This window comes from Marmota marmota, unplaced genomic scaffold (assembly GCF_001458135.2).
Source record: "Marmota marmota marmota unplaced genomic scaffold, marMar, whole genome shotgun sequence".
NCBI classification, from domain to species: Eukaryota; Metazoa; Chordata; class Mammalia; order Rodentia; family Sciuridae; genus Marmota; species Marmota marmota.
The window spans coordinates 10999058-11021507 of record NW_026000221.1 but is presented as its reverse complement, the minus strand read 5'-3'; the positions used below and the strand labels follow the sequence as shown (position 1 = coordinate 11021507).

The 22450-nt window shown below is 34.2% G+C and overlaps 1 protein-coding gene across 2 annotated transcripts in view; it reads right to left on the bottom strand.

Annotated features, from left to right (window-relative positions):
* The window catches only part of Hsd17b4 (hydroxysteroid 17-beta dehydrogenase 4), a 98200-nt gene extending 76361 nt beyond the window's left edge, over positions 1 to 21839 (bottom strand). The window contains exons 1-6 of one of the 2 annotated variants that reach the window (XM_048792006.1): positions 21543 to 21839; positions 9392 to 9499; positions 3564 to 3623; positions 2179 to 2200; positions 2031 to 2077; positions 443 to 527 (exon numbers count right to left, since the gene is read on the bottom strand). In XM_048792006.1, the coding sequence (XP_048647963.1) occupies positions 443 to 465 (23 nt within the window). In that variant the 5' untranslated portion in view covers positions 466 to 527; positions 2031 to 2077; positions 2179 to 2200; ... (1 more) ...; positions 9392 to 9499; positions 21543 to 21839. The remainder of the gene's footprint in view (positions 1 to 442; positions 528 to 2030; positions 2078 to 2178; positions 2201 to 3563; positions 3624 to 9391; positions 9500 to 21542) is intronic. The other variant, XM_015488616.2, reaches the window with a different exon arrangement.
* Positions 21840 to 22450: the final 611 nt, after the last annotated feature.

The window sequence follows — 22450 nt, the reverse complement described above, 5'->3', positions numbered from 1 at the left end:
CTTAGTTACACATATAGGACCAAACAAGGAAAATCCTACAGTTCCTAAACAGTTTATGAAGACTAAGTCAGATCTGACCAATATCAGTTAGCAGGAAATAGCCACTCATCTTTCCCCAGGTTGGTCACTGAACACACAAAAAGACATTTTATTTAGAAAAACTGAATCCTCAACGTTCATACTAATTTCTAAAATGCCAAATAAGAGGAAAATTATTAATAATGAAAAGAGGTGAGAAAAAAAATACAAAGCCAGCCAGCTCAGCTAATCTATGTCTATTAAAAAACACCAATTTAATGTGAATGTGCCAAAACTACATTTTAAAAGCCTACACATATTTCATAACATTTTATATAATCTTTCTTTGTACACAAATACACACACACACACACACACACACACAAACATCTTCAACCTCCTTGATAGCTGTATAAAATTCTACCTTCCATATTTCTGTTTCTTCATATGATCCCATGCTGCCCGGGTGACTTGAAATGAGCCCCGCAAATGAACTCTCTGGATTATATCTAAAATAAGAAATTATTTTTATGTAATTTGTCAAAAATTAGATACATGTCTCAAAATCAACGGTTTATTTAATTAAAGATACTCACTTTATATCTAAGCATTCATAATCAGCTATTATCACACCCCTCTCTGGTTAACCATTTTTGCTTCTGGCTCAATTATACTACCAATCAATGGTTCACACCCACTCTTACAACCACTTTCCCTATAATTTATAAAATTATTTCAATCCCTATACATATCTAAATGCAATGCCAGCTTTAATTAAGGTCTATCTTACATAAAAATTTGCTATTATACCCAAGAATTTTAGATACATAATTAGCACTTAACATCAACATCAAAAAAATAATCATAAAGCACACAGATCATTAATAATTACAAAATACTCACTATATCCATATTTTTTACCAAAGTTTAATAATGAGTAAGGGGGACAGAGAGTGAGAGGCAGAGACAGAAAGGAGAGAAAGAGACCCACGTGTTTGCAGAGATTTCAATCTAATCAACAGAATACTTAGGAAATGTTATTGATAGGCCACTCTAGATTTAATGTATTCTTTTAATTGTCAAGTTTTTTAACCATTCTTACTTATTTTTGTTTCAATTTATGACTTCAACAAATATTTTCATGTGTACATTAGAAGAAGGTAAGAGTGATGACTGTAGAAGGACAGAATAGGAGAAGGAAACACTTCATTCATTATAGCTCTAAGAAAATTACTAACATAAGCCCCCTTTGCCAGTAAACCTTATCTTTCCTCAACTTCTTTCTTATCCCAGCTGTTTAAAGAAAGACAAAATTAAAAGCTCCTCTTCTCTTAATTCTAAGTCAGAAGAATTTTTTTTTTTTAATGGTGCTGGGTATCAACCTAAGGCCTGTATATACTAGGCAAGTGCTCTATCACTGTCCATGTTTTGCTTTTCCCAAAAGGATTTCTGGGGACAGAAGCATGTGCTATAAACAATGATACAATTATCTCATCTCAGTTGCCAAGACTGCCACTTTTTCAGCCACCACTGTTTGTTTTAGTTCTGATGGCCAATGAAAGTAAGAACAAAGAAAAAAACAATCATCACTGTGATTGGTTCATTAACTAAACTCGAAACTTTTTGTCCCACCCTATTCAAAGATCACCATCATTTTAATTTTTAGTACCCTAGACTCTCTTCCACATCCTGCTCTGCTCTTGAAAGAATCACAGCTAGATAAAAGGACAAAGGCTATCAGAAAGCGTTAGTGCTGCTAGAAAATACTAACCATCTCTTAGGGAGAAAAATGGGAAATAAACAGAAAAGAAATCCTTCAGATAACTTCTGCCAAATTATTTAACATTATTTAAAATTTATAAAATGTTTTTAAAAATGCTATTTCCAACTATCCATCTTTTTTTATGTAGTTTATATGAGAAAGGGTTTTCCTTTTCCATATAAATGTATCAAATATCAAAAAGGCAAAATGGATAGGTATATTCTAGAGAAACATATTTAAAACAACTTACCCCAGTCTTCATCACTTATTCTACTGAAAGAACGGTCCCTCAGAATTCTAAAATATTGATATTATATAAGGTAAGAAAGGGCAGGGAAGTATACACTTATATAAACAACTGCATGCACTTTACTAAAAATGAAAAAAGAAGTACTCACCCAGCATTGTTGACCACGACATCTACAATAAATATAAAAAGATCCAAGTCACAACTACAAAAGCAAGCATATTCATTTGTATTTGCTTACAACTCATACTTCTTACAAAATTACATAGAAGAGTTAAATATAATAGACAAAGAATACTATCAAAACAAAAATTTATGCTTACAGGAAAAAAAGCTAATTCACAAAAGCACAAGTATCATATAACATCAGTGCCTTCCTTTCAAACTTATAAATTTAAATTTTTCCACCTCCATCTTCTACCAAAATTCTATCGGCTTATTTAAAGAATAAGCTATTGCACAACTCTTGGATTCTAAGACTCCAGAACCACAGCCACCCTGCACTTAACTTCAAAATCACTTGAAATTTTAAGTTTAAAAGACTTTTCAGGCTGGGGTTGTAGCTCAGTGGTAGAGCACTTGCCTAACACGTGTGAGGCACTGGGCCCAATTCTTAGCACCACATAAAAACAAACAAATAAATAAAATTAAAGGTATTTAAAAAAAAAAGACTTTTCACTGTCACTGCCACTGAAAAGTCCAAAACTCAAAGAGAAATCATTAAAGTTAGAAACTGATGTCCTATTTTGATACATATTTGTATTCTCACTATATAGAGAAAACAATTATTTTTTAATATTCAACCACCATCTTATAGCTATTTTTACCCTATGACTTCAACTTCACAACTTTGTGTCTCTATCAGAGGTATCTGAAAATGGCTTTTGAGTTCAACCTAATATAATTCGAAAATAAATATGCTAGATCTAACAAAAAGGGAGGGCACACATTCAATTTACAAAAAGTAATCTTTTTCAGATTATAAACATATTGGGCTATCTGCAGTAATTTTTCTTCATAGTAATTCTTTAAACTTTCAGTAAAAATATGTAGAACTAAACCAGGAAGATTATCTAGGGAAATATGGCCTAACCACTACATTTGAAATGCTTCTTTAAAAAATGAAATTTTTTTTTACTTCATACAATCATCTTAATTAATTTACAAGATGTCAGATCATTTTTATCCAAATCGTTATAATTTTTCAAAAGAATCTGAAGGGTCCTTTATTGACAAAATACTGACTTATTTTTCTTATAAACATAATTAAAACTTAACTGAATTACTACAAAAAGGGCACTGAGAAAATGTACAAATTTTTATAAGCACTTAAGGTTCAAAAACAATAAACATATATTCATAAAACTGCCACCTCAGTCCTTTACGAAATAAGGTGAGTTAAATAAAATAATCAACATAGAAAACAAATCTAAGAATATCTTCAAGAAAGAGATTTGTTTAATAGAAAATTCAAAAATATTTTATTAGAGAGGTAGAAGGTGCTCCATCAGGACCACAGATGAAAAGAAACATCACCTATTCTTCCAAAGGCATCCAGTGCTGTCTTCACAACCTTCTCTCCTGCTTCCACAGAATCTGAGGGAAAGAGAAATTAATACAAAACTTCAGCAATCTCCTTCACAATGACTTATCCCATTCACCCAATAGAACTCATTTTCAAGAAAAATACATTTCTATTGCAAGCACATAACATACTGAAACACTGATCCTCTAATATTATAAAGGATATTTGGCCCCTAAATAATTATTTAACCTATAAGAAAAGGAGTGATGAGGAAGATTATTAAGAAATCTTTGACAAATACTCTTAAAGCAGCACCAACCTATTGATCAGTGCTTTCTGTGAGGATGGCAATGTCCTATTCCCACAATGTCCAAACATGGAAACCACTCAACATGGAGCTACCAAGGGTTCAAAATATGGCTAGTGTGACAAATTTAATGTTTAATTTTACTTAATTTATATTTAATTTTAAATAACTACAGTGGCATTTCCCTTCAAGGATACAAATGAGTATTTGGAGGAGAAAGAGGTGCCTTTTTAATTTGAAAAAACATATTTAGTGTTATATGGAAATTAAATGTACTATTTTTATTTAATTATTTTTTTTAATTTTATTTTTTGGTAACAGGATTGAACTCAGGGGCACTTGCCCTATTTTCTATTTTATTTAGAGACAGGGTCTCACTGAGCTGCTTGGCACCTCCTTGTTGCTGAGGCTGGCTTTGTACCCACAATCCTATCTCAGCCTCCGGAGCCGATGTGATTACGGAGTGTACCACTGCATCTGGTCAAATCTACTATTTTTGCAATACTAAACAGAAAAAGCAAAGCTCAACAAAATCTCGAGGCTTTGTTATCTTCCACTAATCAGCCCCAGGTAAGGGTAAAAATCCCCATAATTGTGATGTTCGATCTATATTCACCTAGGAGATAGCACAGTAGAATGTTACAAACACAGGCAATCTTGGTGCAGGGTACAGATGTAAGACTAACTGCATATCCACGTTCAGACTAACCTGGTCATTGGCAGCCTCCCTGACACTCATTTGTACAGCCCTTCTAATGGCTGTGCCAGCTTCTGGTTCCCTGTATTAAAGCTCTACATACTTGGAAAACTTTGAGAGGCTTCTGTTTTTCTGACTGAACCCTAACTGATATAGACAGCATATCAAAATTGGTAAAGTGGGGAGTCTGGAATTTTCATAGTTAAAAAATGGGTTTTCAAAAATACAGAGTTTTAAAATTGAAAACATTGGGCTGGCACTGTAACTAGTGGCAGAGCATTTGCCTAGCATGTGTGAGGCACTGGGTTCAATTCTTAGCACCACACAAAAGTACACAAATGAAATAAAATTGAAAACATTGTTGCTAGATCTCCAATGTGCAAAGAAAATAGTAAAATGTCTTATTCCCTCAAACATTCAAACCACATCCTATTTCCTCTCCCCGAAAATTTCGAAATGACGTCTATGTAATTTTATTTCTGGCCCATGAAAACAATCTAGTTTTCAGGTCAGTAACCATTAGCTTTTTTTTTTTTTTTCTATTAGTTGCTCATGACAATACAATGATCTTGACATATCATACATTTGAATCAAATGGGGCATAATTTTTCATTTTTCCAAGTGTACAGGTTGCAGAATCACATTGGTCATGCAGTCACCTATATACATACAGCAATACTAGTGTCTATTTTATTCTGCTGCCCTTCCTATACCCCCTTCCCCTCTCCTCCCCTCCCATCAACTCTCTCTACCCAATCTAATGTGACACATTTCTTTTTTTTTCCTCACATCATCATACATGTATTTTGTATAATGATGAGGGTCTCCTTCCATCTTCCATGCAATTCCCCTTCTCTCTCCCATTCCCTCCCACCTCTTTTCCCTATTTAGTGGTAATCTTCTTCTCATGCTCTTCCTCCCTACTCTGTTCTTAGTTGCTCTCCTTATATCAGAGAAGACATTCGGCATTTGTTTTTTAGGGATTGGCTAACTTCATTTAGCATAATCTGCTCTAATGCCATCCATTTTCCTGCAAATGCCATGATCTTGTTATTTTTTAGTGCTGCATAATATTCCATTGTGTATATATGCCACATTTTTTTTTTTATCCATTCATCTATTGAAGAGCATCTAGGTTGGTTCTACAGTCTAGCTATTGTGAATTGTGCTGCTATAAACATTGATGTTGCTGTGTCCCTGTAGTATGCTCTTTTTAGGTCCTTTGGCTATAGTCCGAGAAGAGGAATAGCTGGGTCAAATGGTGGTTCCATTCCCAGCTTTCTAAGGAATCTCCATACTGCTTTCCAAATTGGCTGCACCAATTTGCAGTCCTACCAGCAATGTACGAGTGTACCTTTTTCCCCGCATCCTCACCAGCACTTGTTGTTGTTTGACTTCATAATGGCTGCCATTCTTACTGAAGTAAGATGGTATCTTAGAGTAGTTTTAATTTACATTTCTCTTATTGCTAGAGATGATGAGCATTTTTTTGTGTATTTGTTGATTGATTGTATATTCTCCTCTGAGAAGTGTCTGTTCAGGTCCTTGGCCCATTTATTCATTGGGTTATTTAATTTTTGTTGTTTTAACTTTTTGAGTTCTTTGTATACTCTAGAGATTATAGCTCTTTCTGAAGTGTGAGGGGTAAAAATTTGTTCCCAGGATGTAGGCTCCCTATTTACCTCACATATTATTTCTCTTGCTGAGAAAAAAACTTTTTAGTTTGAATTCGTCCCATTTGTTGATTCTTGATTTTAACTCTTGTGCTATATAGGTTTTAAACCATTAGCTTTTAAAAGTAAACCTATACTGCCAGGCATGGTGACGTACACCTGTAATATCAGCAACTCAGGAGGCTGAGGCAGGAGGAATGCAAGCCTGAGGCCAGCCTTAGCAATTCAGTGAGGCCCTAAGCAACTTAGCAAGACCCTGTCTCAAAATAAAAAAGCTCTGGGCATGTGTCTCAGTGGTTGAGCACCCCTGAGTTCAATCCCTTGTGGAAGGAAGGAAGGAGGGAGACTGGGAAGAAAGAAAAAAAAAAGAGAGGAAAAGAGAGAGAAAAAAAAGAAAAGAAGGAAGGAAGAAAGAAAATACAGGTACTGCTACTTAACTTTAGGGAACTTATTCCTGGTAATTGAAGTCATCAATAAAATGGAGGCCTAGTTGGATTATATGAGGTATTTTTTTAAGTTACTGATAGACCTTTATTTAATTAATTTATTTATATGCAGTGCTGAGAATCAAACACAGTGCCTTCCACATGCTAGGCAAATGCTCTACTACTGAGCCACAACCCCAGCCCCAGATGGTATTTTTGGTTACATAAAATGTAACCAAGGACCAAGGTTAGTAAATATATCTAAGCTGGCAAACAATGTTATGTAAATACCATACACTTAAATGTGCAAACATTTTCCTAGAATTTTTTTTTTTTTTTTTTTTTTTTTGGTACCGGAGATTGACCTTAGGGGCACTCAACCACTGAGCAACATCCCCAATACTTTTCTGTATTTTATTTAGAAATAAGGTCTCACTGAATTGCTTAGGGCCTCAATAAATTGCTGAGGCTAGAGCTTCGAACTTGCGATCCTCCTGCCTCAGCCTCCTAAACTACTGGAATTACAGGTATGCACTAACTCACCCACCTCTGGGATAATTCTTAAAACTGAAAAGCTAAAAATTATTCAGATTTTGACTTAAAAATCATTGAACTGCTGACCATAAGATTTTTTAAAAATATTCATTTTTTTAGTTATAGGTGGACACAATGTCTTTATTTTACTTTATGTGGTGCTGAGGATAGAACCCAGTGCCTCATGCATGCAAGGTGCACACTCTACCTCTGAGCCACAACCCCAGCCCTGACCATAAGATTTTGAGGAAATAGTTTTCCAATCTGTGTGACTCTATATAAAATCTGTTCAACTGCAATCTTTTTTATTTGCCTATAAGTTAACATGGTTACAAATTTTAAAACTAGAATTCCAAAACGAATGTGAAACTGTTGGGGGGTGGGGAATTGTAGCACAGTTGCAGAGCACCTGCGAGGCACTGGGTTCAATCCTCAGCACCACATAAAAATAAGTAAACAAAATAAAGGTATTAAAAAAAAGAGAATGTGAAAGATTAAAATGTGTGTAATTATGCCAAACAATTTTAATGCTATTTTCTGCACTGATTTTTTTAAAATTCTTTTAAATATTTAAAGAATTTTATTAACATTATTACATTTGCTCAATGCTTTTGTGATGAATCAATTAAAATTCTTAACATTCAAAAAAAAAGCAGGCTAGGGTTGGGGCTCAGTGGTAGAGCATTTGCCTAACGTGTGAGGCACTGGGTTCTATCCTTAGCAACACATAAACAAATAAATAAATAAATGTTATCATGTCATCTACAACTAAAATATATATTTAAAAAAAAGTAAAGTGGTGCATGCCTATAATAACAGCTACAGAGTTTGAGGCAAGAGTATCTTCAGCAAGGACGTCTTTAATGAGACCATGACTCAAAATACAAAAAAAAGGACTGGGGATGTAGCTCAGTGGTAGAGAACTTACCTAGCATGCATGAGGCCGTGCGTGGTTCAATCCCCAGTATTAGGATTTAGGATGAACACATCAAATGTAAAGGTTGCATTTACTGTTCCACCCAACCTCTGCCCATGACTTCATTTAACACCTAATTGGATTCTTACAGTTTTACTAAGATAAGAAAGTTACATATAGCATTGACAACTTGTGCAGAAATGGAACATAGAAGCTAATACAGAAACAGGTGTCATTTCACTTCTTATACTATATTTATAAGAATCTTTTTAAAAGATTTTTAAAAAGACTCAGATCAGGCTGGGGCTATAGCTCAGTGGTAGAGTGCTTACGTGGCACATGTGAGGCACTGAGTTTGATTCTCAGCACCACATAAAAATAAATTAATAAACAAAGATATAGTATTCATCTACAATGAAAAAAATATTTTAAAAAATACTCTTAAGATCATTCTATAGATATATATATATAAGACCTTTTAATGAAACAGATCTCTCTATTTCTTTCGTCTTCTTTTTCCCCTTGCTGTACTGGGCATCAAGCTCAGGGCATTGTGCATGCTAGGCAAGTGCTCTATCACTGAGCTATATCTCAGCTCTTTCTATTTTATTTTGAGACAGAGTCTCACTAAATTGCTCAGACTGGTCCTGAACTCTCAATCCCCTTGCCTCAGTATCCTGAGTAGCTGAGATTACAGACATGTGCCACCATGCCCTGCTAAAACAGATCTTTTTTTTAAATATTTTTTAGTTGTTCATATTCCTTTATTTTACTCATTTATTTATATGCGGTGCTGAAAATCAAATCCAGTGCCTCACACATGTAAAGCAAGCACTCTACCACTAAGCCACAACCCCAGCCCTTAAAAATAGATCTTTGGGGCTGGGATGTAGCTCAATGGCAAAGAGTCTACCTTGCTTTCACAAAGCCCTGGGTTCAACCTCCAGTTCCAAACAGAGACAAAATAAAAGAACCCCACCAAAAACAGATCTTTTGAGAATACAAACAAACTGTATCTATAATTTATTAATTATGTATCATGTGCTCCTTAATAAAATGATTAAACAGAAAAATGAGTATAATCATGTGAAAAATTTAAATCAAAAGTTTTTTAAATTCTCACATATTATGTATTATGTAGCATAAGAACTGTGACAGACTTAGATAAAAATCTAACTTCATAATTACATAGAAATGCTAAGATATTTTCTCAAAGATTATTAATGTAAGCAAATGCATCAACCAAAGGAAAACAAAAGAAATAATACAGTTATCTTAAATACATACCATAGTTGGCCACAGCTTTTCCACCTTTCCTTTTTATTTCTTCAACAACTTTATCAGCAGCTAAGGAGCCTTTACCAACTCCCTTGAAGTCCCCTCCTAAATCATTCACTGCAGTGCAAAAAACAAATACCAATTAATTTAATTTCTACAGCTTCAAAACATAGGTTAGAAATGAAATTCAAATTACTAGTCTATTTCCTCAATGACATGCCCAAGTTTTTCCTTTCCTTTCCCCGACTTGCTAAAAACACCATAAGCATTTTCAGGACATGCCTCTTTGTTTCTGAACAGACACAAAGAACCAGCAAAAACACTTAGAACACAAGTTCGTTACATGAAATTTTTAACTTTTTGGAAAAAAAAAAAAAAAAAAAAGAGTGGCTCAACTCTTCAGTTAAAAGAAAAAACGTGAAAATCACTTCATGATTCAATACACCAAAGACAATATAGTAGTACCTGGGGGGAAAAATTGAAGTTATACTGAAACAACAGTGATTACTAGGGACAGGAAGGAATGGGACAGGGTGGAAGAAGGGTAGTGGGATATGAATCAACACAATGCTGTATGAATGTATGGAAATATCACACAGAATCCTACTAATAATGTATAACTAATATGTGCTAATAAAAAATGAAAAAAATTAAAACTACCAATGATACAGCAATTCCACTTGAGGTTATGCATCCAGAAAAAAATGAAATCAGAATGAAAGTGAAGGGAAATTCTCTTCAAATATCAAAAAGACATGAGCATTTCATGTTCAATGCAGCATTATTCACAATAATCAGGTATAGAAACAATCTAAATGTCCAAGGATAGATGAATAAATAAAAGGGATAAATCACAAACGCATTATGCTAAGTGAAAAGAACAGTTAGAGAAGGACAAATACTGAATGATTCCACTTACACGGAACATCTTGAATAGCACAGAATGGTGGTTTCCAGGAACTAGGGAGAGGTTGGAAATGGAAGTAGTTGCTAACTAATGGGCACAAAGTTTCAATTATGCAAGATGAATAAGTTCTAGAGATCTGCTATACAACACAGCGCTTGTTATTTTGTAAACAAACATCAGTTAAAAGGGTAGATCTCATATTAAGTGTTCTTACTACAACAAAATGAAGAGATTAAACATACAATGTGAAAAATCTTCGGGTCAAGAAAATCTTTGTTTACATGAATGGTGATTAAAAAAAAAGCATGGTTTTAAACTACTAGCATGGTTTAAACTATTAAACACTTGTAAATTTTTTAAATTTTCATAAAATATACTATCATGTTCTAGAATGAAAAAAACACAAACTGTTGCCAGGCTTGGTGGCACAAGCCTATAATCTCAGGTACTCAAGTGGATAAGGCATGAAGATTGCAAGTTTGAACCAGCCTGAGCAATTTAGCAAGACCCTGTCTCAAAATAAAAAATTAGCAGCACAATTCACAATAGATAAACTGTGGAACCAACCTGGATGCCCTTCAATAGATGAATGGATAAAAAAAATGTGGCATATATACACAATGGAATATTACTCAAAAATAAAAGAGAACAAAATCATGGCATTTGCAGGTAAATGGATGGAGTTAGAGAAGATAATTCTAAGTTAGCCAATCCCAAAAAAACAAATGTTTTCTTTGATATAAGGAGGCTGACTCATATTGGGATAGGGAGAGGAAGCATGGGAGGAATAGACAAACTCTAGATAGGGCAGAGAGGTTAGAGAGGAAGGGAGGAGCTGCATGGAGTTATTAATGATGGTGGAATGTGATGGACATTATTATCCAAAGCACATGTATAAAGACACAAATTGGTGTGAATATACTTTGTATACAACCAGAGATATGAAAAAATGTGCTCTATTTGTGTAATAAGAATTGTAATGAATTTCACTGTCATATATAAATAATATATAGAAAGAAAGGAAGGAAGGAAGGAAGGAAGGAAAGAAAGAAAAGAAAAGAAAAGAAAAGGGATGTCAGTAGTAAAACATTTTTCTAGCATATGTGAGGCCCTGGTTTCAATCTCCTGTACCACTTTAAAAAAAAAATTGTTAAAAGAGGTCAAAAATTACACACAGAACTAATACATGTTCAGTCACGAATTTATATCATGATTCCATCTTTATATATTTAACAACTGACCATATCACATGACATTTTCCTACATTCAATAATATAGTTATTAAAATAATTGCACATTTACTATTTTCAAAATAATCTAGAGGAACACACAAATCTGTAAGAACAATGCTTGCCCACAAAGAGTTTCTAATTTACTAAAATTGAAGTATATGACCACAACAGCAACACAGATTATACACTAATATATTACAAAGTATGTACCAAGGTCAATAACTAAATAACAGGGCCAACATAACTAAATAACAGAGATGAATAACAAAGGTAATCTATATAATAATCCAAGGCAAAGTATACGAAGTAACACAAAAAAAATTAATGAATATCAAATAATCAATGCCAAATAACTTGGAAAAAGCAGAATTCAAGAAAAATACTTGAAAGAAAGAATCTGCACAATAAATTGGGGGGGGGAGGGGGGGGAGTAATCCATAGATTTTAAGAAATACAGCCATAAAAAATAACCAACTAATAAATGATGTGATGGTACACATTAGAATTTTAAATCTTTCAATACAATTGAAAACACAATCTTTTTCTTTAGAAAAATTTACTTTTTAAAAAATTGAAGCAAGGTTTCAAAGTAGGATTGGGTAGTTAAGAAGGAAAAGGGATGATAGAAAGTCAATGCCAGGCCACTCTTAAAAACCAGCTAGGGCAAATGTGTTTTCATTCTTTTTTTTTTTTTTTTTAAAGAAATTCATTTTTCAAAAGGTAGACTGGGGTATACTTTTTCCTAACAATATAATAGGATATATACAATGACCGGTCTTACTAAAACTAAAATATAAAAAAAAATTTTAAATAAAATATTCTACAGGGGCTGAGGTTGTGGCTCCATGGTAGAGCACTTGCCTAGCAAGTATAAGGCCCTGGCTTCAATTCTCAGCACCACATAAAAATAAATAAAATAAAATAAAGGTATCACACTCATCTACAACTAAAAATATTTTTAAAAAATAAAAATGAATGTTCTACAGATATGAAATAATAAAGAGGCTTATATTATCCCTCAAGAGCTGAAAAAGTAATGATTCTTCGAAGACTAATTATGACTATTAATTATTCATTTCCATGCAATTATTCAAATTACAGGAAATAATCAGTTAAAAAATTTCCAGACTTTACGACATGCAGCTAACAGTTTTTTATGACTATTTTTAAATAAGCACAAGAAATTTCAAAATCAACTGAAATACACTGATAAATTTGTTCACCTGCATGATGAAACACTACCCTCAAGTGGAAATTTTACAAAGTGCAACCAGTTAAGCACAACCTGGATAATTTATTGAGAAAATGACATGTAGTCAAACAATATAAGAACAGACTTATTCAAATCAAGTATCTACATTAGAGAGTGCTAAATTAGCAGTGACCCATTCAATCATCCCACTATAACCAGAGCTAAATCACAGGGATTAAAAACTAGAAAAGCCCTGGTTAACACCGAAGGGCTTGGATAACAATGTTAAGACAAGTATGTACAAAGAGAAGTACATATATACTATGCGACACTTATCAATTCAATATATGGCTAAAATTCTAGTAGTAATAGTAGTAGTGGTGGTGCAAGTAGTACTAGTAATACCAACATACTAATATGTATACTTTACATTTCAGTGAACCACTGTATATATTGAAACATTTAATCTCCATACAATTTTGAGACTGGTAAAAACAGCAGTTCCTGCTTTCATAGATGAAAAAGCAATGTGGAAAAGGTCCTAACCCAAGGCTCCTAGACTATACAAAATAGCAAAACCTAGTCTGGACCTAGACCAACTATAATATCTGTCTGCTCCTCTAACACTGCAAGCATGTTTAGTTTATCCCAAAAACAACAATCATTTTCTTTTTTTTTTTTTTAATTTTTTATTGTTGGTTGTTCAAAACATTACATAGTTCTTGATATATCATATTTCACACTTTGATTCAAGTGGGTTATGAACTCCCATTTTTACCCCATATACAGATTGCAGAATCACATCAGTTACACATCCATTGATTTACATATTGCCATACTAGTGTCTGTTGTGTTCTGCTGCCTTTCCTATCCTCTACTATCCCCCCTCCCCTCCCCTCCCCTCCCCTCTTCTCTCTCTGCCCCCTCTACTGACATTCATTTGTCCCCCTTTTATTATTTTTCCCTTTCCCCTCACTTCCTCTTGTATGTACTTTTGTATAACTCTGAGGGTCTCCTTCCAACAATCATTTTCACTAAGAAAAAAAAATTACATTTGTTTAGGAAGGGTACAGAGAAAAACATAAAGCAACTTCTCTACTCAAACACTTGTAAAATAGGTAGGAAACATGTTAAGATGCTAAGGAGAGAATCTTATCAACTGAAACCATAATCACATACTAAAGCCATAAATTCTCCATACAAAATCCAGTTTATGACTCTGAAGATTTTTTTTTTTAACAAAATACTTTCCCTTTTTTTTGGGGGGGGGGGTGAATAGCTACAGATTGAATTCAAGGGCACTTAACTACTGAGCCACATTCCCAGCCCTTTTTATTTTTGAGATAGGATCATGCTAAGTTGCTTAGGGCCTCACTAGGTTGGTGAGGCTGGCCTCAAATTTGCTGTTCTCCTGCCTCAGCCTCCCTAGTTGCTAGGATTATATGCATGAGTCACCACAGCTGGCCCTATTTCTGTCGTTAATTTGGATAGTCTCCTAAAGACTCCCATGGTTTTTCCATAAAAATCCATCCCCAAAGTTTATTAAATAACAGCTATGCTGGAAATTTAGGGATCCAAGGAATTCTAAAATACACTTGGATCCTATAAAAAGTATACTGTACGTAGGTAAATGGATACCTAAAGATCAATTACCAAGTTATTGAGCCTGGAAAGAGAACCAAATGTTTGAGAATGCCTGTTTCCTCACATCCTTACAATATTGGTGATTGCCATTCTTTTCAGTCTGACAATTATATGATTATAAATTGTAACTCATTATTTTAATTTACATTTCTTTGAGCACTAATAGAGTAACATTTTATTTTCATGTACCCATTGGTCATTTATATTTCTTACTGTTTTGCCTATTCATTTCACATTTTATTGGGGGATATCTGTCTTTCTGATAATTTGTAAATGTCCTTTATATGTAAAAGATATTAATTATTTACCATGTGTTAGCAAATCAAATTCTTTTCCTGAAATGTTGAGAGAAATAAAGCTCACATCTGAGCATAAGTATTACTTAATGAGTATTATGTACATTGTTTTTCGGAGTTTTGTTTTATAAACTAGATGGAAAACTGGGTTTGTCTTTTAAAATTCTATTTGTTGTACAGGTTTTTATTCTTAGAAGTTAGGTTTTTTGTTTCTCTTTCTGTGCTGCTGCTTTTTTTTTTTTTTTTTTTTTTATTTTAAAACTGGGTCTCCTTAAGATGCCCTGGCTGGCCTCAAACTTGCAATCCTCCTGACTCAGCCCCCTGAGAAGCTGGGATTACAGTAGTGCACCAGCATATCCAGATGATAGTTCTTTCTTTTTGCCATAGTTTATATGTCAATCTTTAACTTTCTACTTACCTAGTAAGAGTGAAAATGTTATAACACTGTACATTTGAAGAGTGCTTAATCATTACTTACACATATTCATGTTCACATACATACTCAATCCAAAAACTATCGCCAAGTCATATCTATTACCAATGACAAATCCATAAACTGTTTTTATTTCAGAATAAGAATAAGCAGTACTTTAAGTGTAGTTGTTGTTGAAGAGATTCTTTTTTTCTGATGTCAAAAGTCAATGCACAGGGCTGGGGTTGTGACTCAGTGATAGAGTACTTGCCTGGCACATGTGAAGCACTGGGTTTGATCCTCAGCACCTCATAATAATAAATAAATAATGGTATTATGTTCATGTACAACTAAAAAAATTTATAAAAATGTAACACACTGATATAAAGCTAGAATCTAATTCTCTATGTTTAAAAAAAATGCTTCTAAAGAAATTCAAACTGTATAAATCTAAGACTTTTTCTCCTGTTCCCACCTGAATCTTTCCCAGAGGTACCTGCTATTAATAATTTCTTAGATGTCCTATACATTCTTATTCTCTATCCTTGGTGCCTTTCTCCCATTTTGATAGTTTCCTATAGCAAAAAAAAAAAAAATAGTATTAAGAATCACTTCAGGGCTGGCACAGCACTTGCCTAGCATGCAAAAGACCTTGGATTCAATTCCCACCACTGCCAAAAAAAAAAGAGTAACTAGGATTGTAGCTCAGTGGAAGAGCACAAGTTTAGCATGTACGAGGCCTGGGTTCAACCCCTGGTTAAAAAAAAAAAAGAAAAAGAAAGAAAGAAAAGAAAAGAAATAAACAAACAAAACATCTCTGGCGTAATGGCATATACCTGTAATCCCAGAAACTCAGGAGGCTGAGGTCAGCCTCATCAACTTAGTATTCCTAAGCAACTTAGCAAGACCCTGTCTCCAAAAAAAAAAAAAAAGAGGGCTGGGGATATGGCTCAGTGGTAAAAGTGCCCCTGAGTTCAATCACTAGTATCCCCCCATCCCAAATCATTTCATTGATTTTAGAGCCGTAGATCTACTGGAGATTGTTTACCTATATTTATATTCTGACTACTACCAAAAATTATTTAAATGACTTAACTGTAAATGTGCAACAGCACTATTAAAGAAGGGAAAAGATGTTTTATCAGCAAAAGATAAGCATACCGGAATTGCAGGGTAATAGTTGTTCAGGATCACCCTTCAGCTATGTGATAGCCAAGTAAAAGGAAAACTCTTGGGAGAGCACAGTGTTTTCACTATTTGGCTGAAAGATATAATCATCTTGGTTCATTTCCAAAGTGGCCATAAATACATCTAAATATTTGAAGAACTCTAAATTGTTGTGATAATTTAGAGAGCAATCTCTTCAATTAGGTCTTTATCTTAGTCCATACATGCTGCTATAATGAATACCACAGACTATGAAATTTAGGCACAACAGAAATTTCTCAGTTTTGACCAGTATGTCCAAATTCCAAAAATCTGACCTAATGAGGGCCATTCTCTGCTTCCAAGATGGTGCCTTGTTGCTGCATCCTCCAGAGGAGTAACACCATGTCTTTATATGACAGAAAGCATGGAAGGGCAAGAGGGTACTCCCTTAGAATGTGGATCCTTTTATATGGGTGCTAATCCCATTCATGAGGGCCCAACCCTCATGACTTAATCCCTTCCCAAAAGCCACACCTCTTAATACTGTTGCACTGTGAATTAGGTTCCAACAAGACTTATGGAAAGGACACCATCATTCAATTTGTCTCACAACAAGAAGGCATCAAAGGTATTCCTAAAGGACAGGATAAATGAATCAATTAATATGTTCCCCTCCTCATAAAGCCACCAGGATTCAATAATGGAGGATTCTATCCTAATGATCTTATCAAAACCTAACCAATTCCCAAAGGCCAAACCTCTAAACACCATAGTTGGATTAGGCTTCCACCCTCCTGATATCTCACATGGGGATAAATTACATGAAGCCTTGGAGGTTACTCAAACCACATCCAAACCATAGCAGTAGATTACAGCAATAGCCTTTAACTGTCCTCTTTGCTTCCACTTTTTATTTTAATAGAAAATTATACATGTACACAAAAGAATAAAAAAAATAAAACCCAGTGAGCCCATCATCCTTCTCCATTTCTACTCTTGCTCCCTGACATCTAAGTCTCTTAAGAGCAAGCAAAATGATCTTTAATTTTTAAATCAAGTGATACTGCTCCTCTTTTCACCCATCTGAATCAGGTTAAAAACTAGCACTTAAACTCTGAGCTAAATGGTCCTATGTGATCTGGTCTCGATTCTCTACTGTTGTCTTTGTTTATGTCCCTTCAAGGATCTCACTCAATCCAGCCACACTGACTCTCTTGCACATGAAACACAAGAAGCCTGCTCCTGCCTAAGGACCTCAGCACCAGCTGCTCTCTGCCAGAAATTTCTAGGTCCCATATCTACAGCTACATCCATTACTCCCTGCAAGTCTCTCTTTAGAAAGTCCTCTTTCAGCACTTTCCATCCTATTCACCATAATTTCTTTTCTCCATAGCACTTACCACATCATCTATTATATTTTTACATAAGTATTTGTTTATTGTCTGTCTCCTCACTAGAATATAAACTCCATGAAAGTGGAGGCCCTCTCTAATTCCCATTGTAGTCACCCAGCACCAAAAACAGTGTTTGCTACCTAACAGATCACTAAATAAATATTTGTTGAATAAGTCTATTAACTTTATTAACTTTTTCTAAACTGGGTTTTAAAAATGGTAAATAGCTAAGCTATCCTAAAGCAATTCAAAGGTTTTCTCCTATAACATGATGACAGTCATAAAGACCTCTAGGGGGGATGTGGGCTCTTTCATTATATATATGTGATATATGGCTCCTTCATTATAAGCTGAAATTTTGTAGTGATCTTTCTTCTTGTGTTATGTAAGTTTAACTTTTTCACTCAATCAGCGCATACCCATGATTACTAAGCAAAGCACTATCTTAACACTTGCAGAAAATACATTGGTGCTTAAAGCAGACCTTTTTCTAAGTATCTACAAGAGAAACATGGTTTAAATAAAGGAGCTGGGATGCCTCCTGAGGAAACAAAACCTCAGTTCACTGATGAACTAATATATTCCATTCTTGAGCACGGTGCCTAGTACATGGTAACCAGGCAGTAGTACTGGTTCCTTTCTCTTTCCTTTATAAAGGTCCTTAATTTTTTATGAAATTTAACTTCACCATAATTTTACAGGTTCAGGAAGGAAGCTATAAATAAAAAGGTCATGAAATTAGGCAGTAGAGTCAGGATCTAAACCATGCACTTCCTAATTGGCAGGATCCGCACAGTGGTCGAAAACATAAATTCTAGCTTCAGCCCACAGGAATGTAAGACTTAGGAGTTATTCTATAACTGCAGCACAGGGGGGAAAAAAAAAAGTCATGTCAATCTTACTTCAGAGGATTATAACTTAATTTTTCCAAAGGTGTTACTTCTTCAGTTCAAGAGTATAACAATGTTTGCCTTGCCTTTCTTACTAAGAAGAGGTTCTCCTTCCTGGAACATGTCAGTTTGCCTTGCATTCATGCCCTTAAGCTAAAACTCACCAGTCAAAGATGGGTATGGCTCTTGTTCTAAGGAAACCTCAAAATTATTCAATTCCCAGCACCTCAGCACCTACTTCAAATATGCAGAAATCTCTAGAAATATGTAATTTATACAAAACTAAACATCATCTGAGAGCATGAAACTTAAAGCTTAGAAATTCTTATACCAAAATTTAAATAGTCCATAGTGTTTTATATTATGGAATATAAAACAAAGCACTCATATTAATATGAAATTAGAAAATTTCTTAAATGATATACTTTAGTCTTGGCTAAAGGATTTGGCCAATAAAATATAAGTGTTAAGTGGCATATCACTTCTGAACAAAAGCTTTAAAAAGCCACCAAGTAGATCCATTTTTATGTTCCCTCTGCCCCAATAATAGCAATGTCCCAGATACGAGCTGCTCCTTCAGCTAGCATCCTGAAATTAGGAACACAGAGTACAACACAAGCTAACAGGAAACTGAAGATGAACATGAAATAATTCTTTATTACTCTGAGCCACTTAGATTAAAAGGCTGTTTAATAACCCTGCACAACCTAGCAAAAGAGGACTTGACAAACAAGCTACTTTATTTCTTAAGGTCCTATTTCTTACTGGCCTCTGAACTAGTCATAGGATAAGCTGACTGATCACTTTTCCAAAAACAAGATATTCTGATGTCATCATAACATCCTAGATTTATATATTTCCCTTTACAATTTGTTTGCTTCCTCAGGAAAGAATTATTCTAAGCAAGAAAATATTAACAAAGGAGAAAAGTCTGTGCATGGCACACAACCTGGAAACAGAATGTTTATGTGTGTAAGGTAACAATATCTTGGTGGCCTAGAAAGTTCAAAAGTAGGACACAAACTAAAAAAGTGTAGAAAATATCAACTGAAAATTCTGGACAAGCTGGGCACATTGGCGCATGCCTATAATCCCAGCAATTTGGGGGGACTGCTAGTTGGAGGCCATCCTGGCCAACATAGTGAGACTCTGTTTCAAAATGAAATCTTAAAAAAGGGCCCATCGTCTGCTTCAGTGGTAGAGTCCTTGCCTACCATGTATGAGACCCTGGGTTCAATCCCTAGTACCAAAAAAAAAAGGTTCTGCAGATTCACAAAGACTGAATTCTGCCCTTTAACACAAAACTAAATCTGGCTCTTCAGCCAAGTTTAGCAAATATTTTTCCTCTGCTTTCTTGGACTTCTGATCAGGACTTGCTGAAATACCATCTTTAAATAAGATGAGAAAATAAATATGACACATTGTCCCTGTGTACATTACCTTTATCAGAATTCAAACACTTGTTATTTGAATTTAACAAATTCAAAATAGTAAAATAAACACAATCTACACAAACATACACTGCTGTAAAGTCTCATATAAAACAAGTTTACATACTATGTCTATATCTTAGTCAAAACAAAAGAAAAAAGAAAAATTAATTCAACCAATTTCAGACACACTAGGCCCTCCCCCCAAAAAGACAATGTCAACAAAAGAGTCAAAGAACAAAGCACTTTCTTTGTATAAGGTAATATTTCTTCAGGAAATAGAAAAGATGAGATCTTTGTACTTATGAAAACTTGAATAGGAATGATGCAATAGATAAAAAGTTATAAAATAAAAATATTAATAACTAAATAGTAACACTTCAAAAGGAAGAAAAGAAAAAATAGTAACAGCATGAGTCTTTAGGACTACACATCAAATATTCTTCCAAATTTATGTCAAAGAAAGAGAGGCTACAACAGTGGCCCCTGTTCAAACACTATAATGTCAAAATCTATCCTTGCTACTAGAAACCGATTGAAGGAGTACAGAGCAGCTATGATCTTAAGCAAGGAACATCCAAAGTCTCTGTGTCCCTTTCATAAAGATAAGCTACATTCAACTGCTTGGGCCTTCTTTGTTTAGAAAATCTCCCTGCATGCTTACTTTTTTGTTACATGTCTCCATAAACAAATTGAGAGAAATTTCTCTCTCTGTATTCCCCAGGAAAATTGGGATTAAGAAATCACTGTGGTCAATAATTTTATCCCAGAAAGATACTAATAAACATCAGGTTCTAACATCTGCCCTACACATATACTTACACTTAGCATTCATTCAGTTATTCCACACAAAGGCCTAGTTATGGACAAACTGTCTACTATGTATCTATCAAATACCAAATAATCAGACCAGTCCAAACTATTTAGATTATTAAAATTTCTCATCTTTGGGATTCTTCAATACAGTATCTTCCAACTGACCCCAATCCCATCATACAACTAAAACTCATAAAACTGACCCATGAATGAATTTTAAGTTTTGAAGTGAAAACTTTTGATGAAAGAGATAAGAGACCCACACTTTTTATTGCCTGACTCCAAACTTCCAATTCTCAAATCAAATTATTTCAATTATTTATTTTATCAATGTATTTTTGGGGATTCTCCTTTGATCTTAAATTAGTAGGTAAGCTTTCTACCTCAAAAACTTATAGCCCACAATACTAAAGTCAAGAATTTCCTTGTATACAACAAATGTCTGCCCTTCTTTATCAATTCTATTAAGTTAGAAATTCTGTGAAACAACAAATTATACTATTATGTGTACTTTTATGAATATGTAACAACAAATCCCATAATTATGTACAAGTATAATGCACCAATATAAAAGTGTGGAAAGAAAAAAAAAGAAAAGGCAAAAGTGAAACTACTTTAAAAAGTAAATCTTAAAAAAAAAAAAAGTTCACCTTAAGGGGGTAAAAGATGTGCTGGCAGAAGTTAAAACTTTATGATGAAATTATACCTTCACAAATTACTTAATAGAAAGACAAAGGTGGCTTACGAAGACTGTATTTTTATGAACTATTGATTAAAAAGAAAAATATACCAACTTACCAACAACTAATGCTCCTCTTTCTGCAAAAGCCAGGGCATAAGCTCGGCCCAAACCTGGTTTAAAATAATCAGAAAATGTCAGAATTATTTTGGTCCACTCAACTCAGTCCCCATTTGAAAGTCAGTAATTACAATAGAAGAGTCTTCATTTGCACTCTCAAACTCTAATCCACTCTCATTTGCTTGCAGAGGCTAGAAAGTTTAAAACTACGTTTTACTATACACCTACTTACATTTCCTAACTTGCTACCTAGTGCTAAAATGCCAGATGTGAACTAGATTCCACCATTAGATGCATTTGCACAAAATTTAGAAAATGGAAGTGATAGAGGTCACTTTACTAGAATATGAGCTGTAAGTACTGGTTAAGAAGCTGATTTTCTCTGAACCTTCCTATTTATTAAAATACAGTGACCTGTGCAGGCAACCTACTTAGCCAGCTTCCTAATCCCTGAATGGCAGCGTCCATACTTTAAATCTGAATTTATGTGAGCTGTGACAGAATTCCAATGGCAGACTCAGAACTACTGGCTACTCTAATGTACCAGTTCTATATTGTTCCAAAAGTCATTTTAAGAAAAATCACTAAAACCCAATTGCCTGTATTCAATCCTTCTGTTTAAACTATCTAGCGATTTCTGTATCCTGTACTGAAGCTTGACTACACAATCAAACACACACAAAAAAACTTTAATTCTGATTCAGAGCTAGAAAGTATAGATTTACATATACAGATATGTGTACATATACAGATTTTATAATATGTAAGAATATATGAGAGACTGGCAATTAGTAATTACCATTGAAGAACAGACGGTGGCAGCAACTAGAAGACTTACTTTTACACTAAAATTTTTTAATGTGTTCATGTTCTAAAATTTAAGTTAATAAATTTCACTGATAAATGG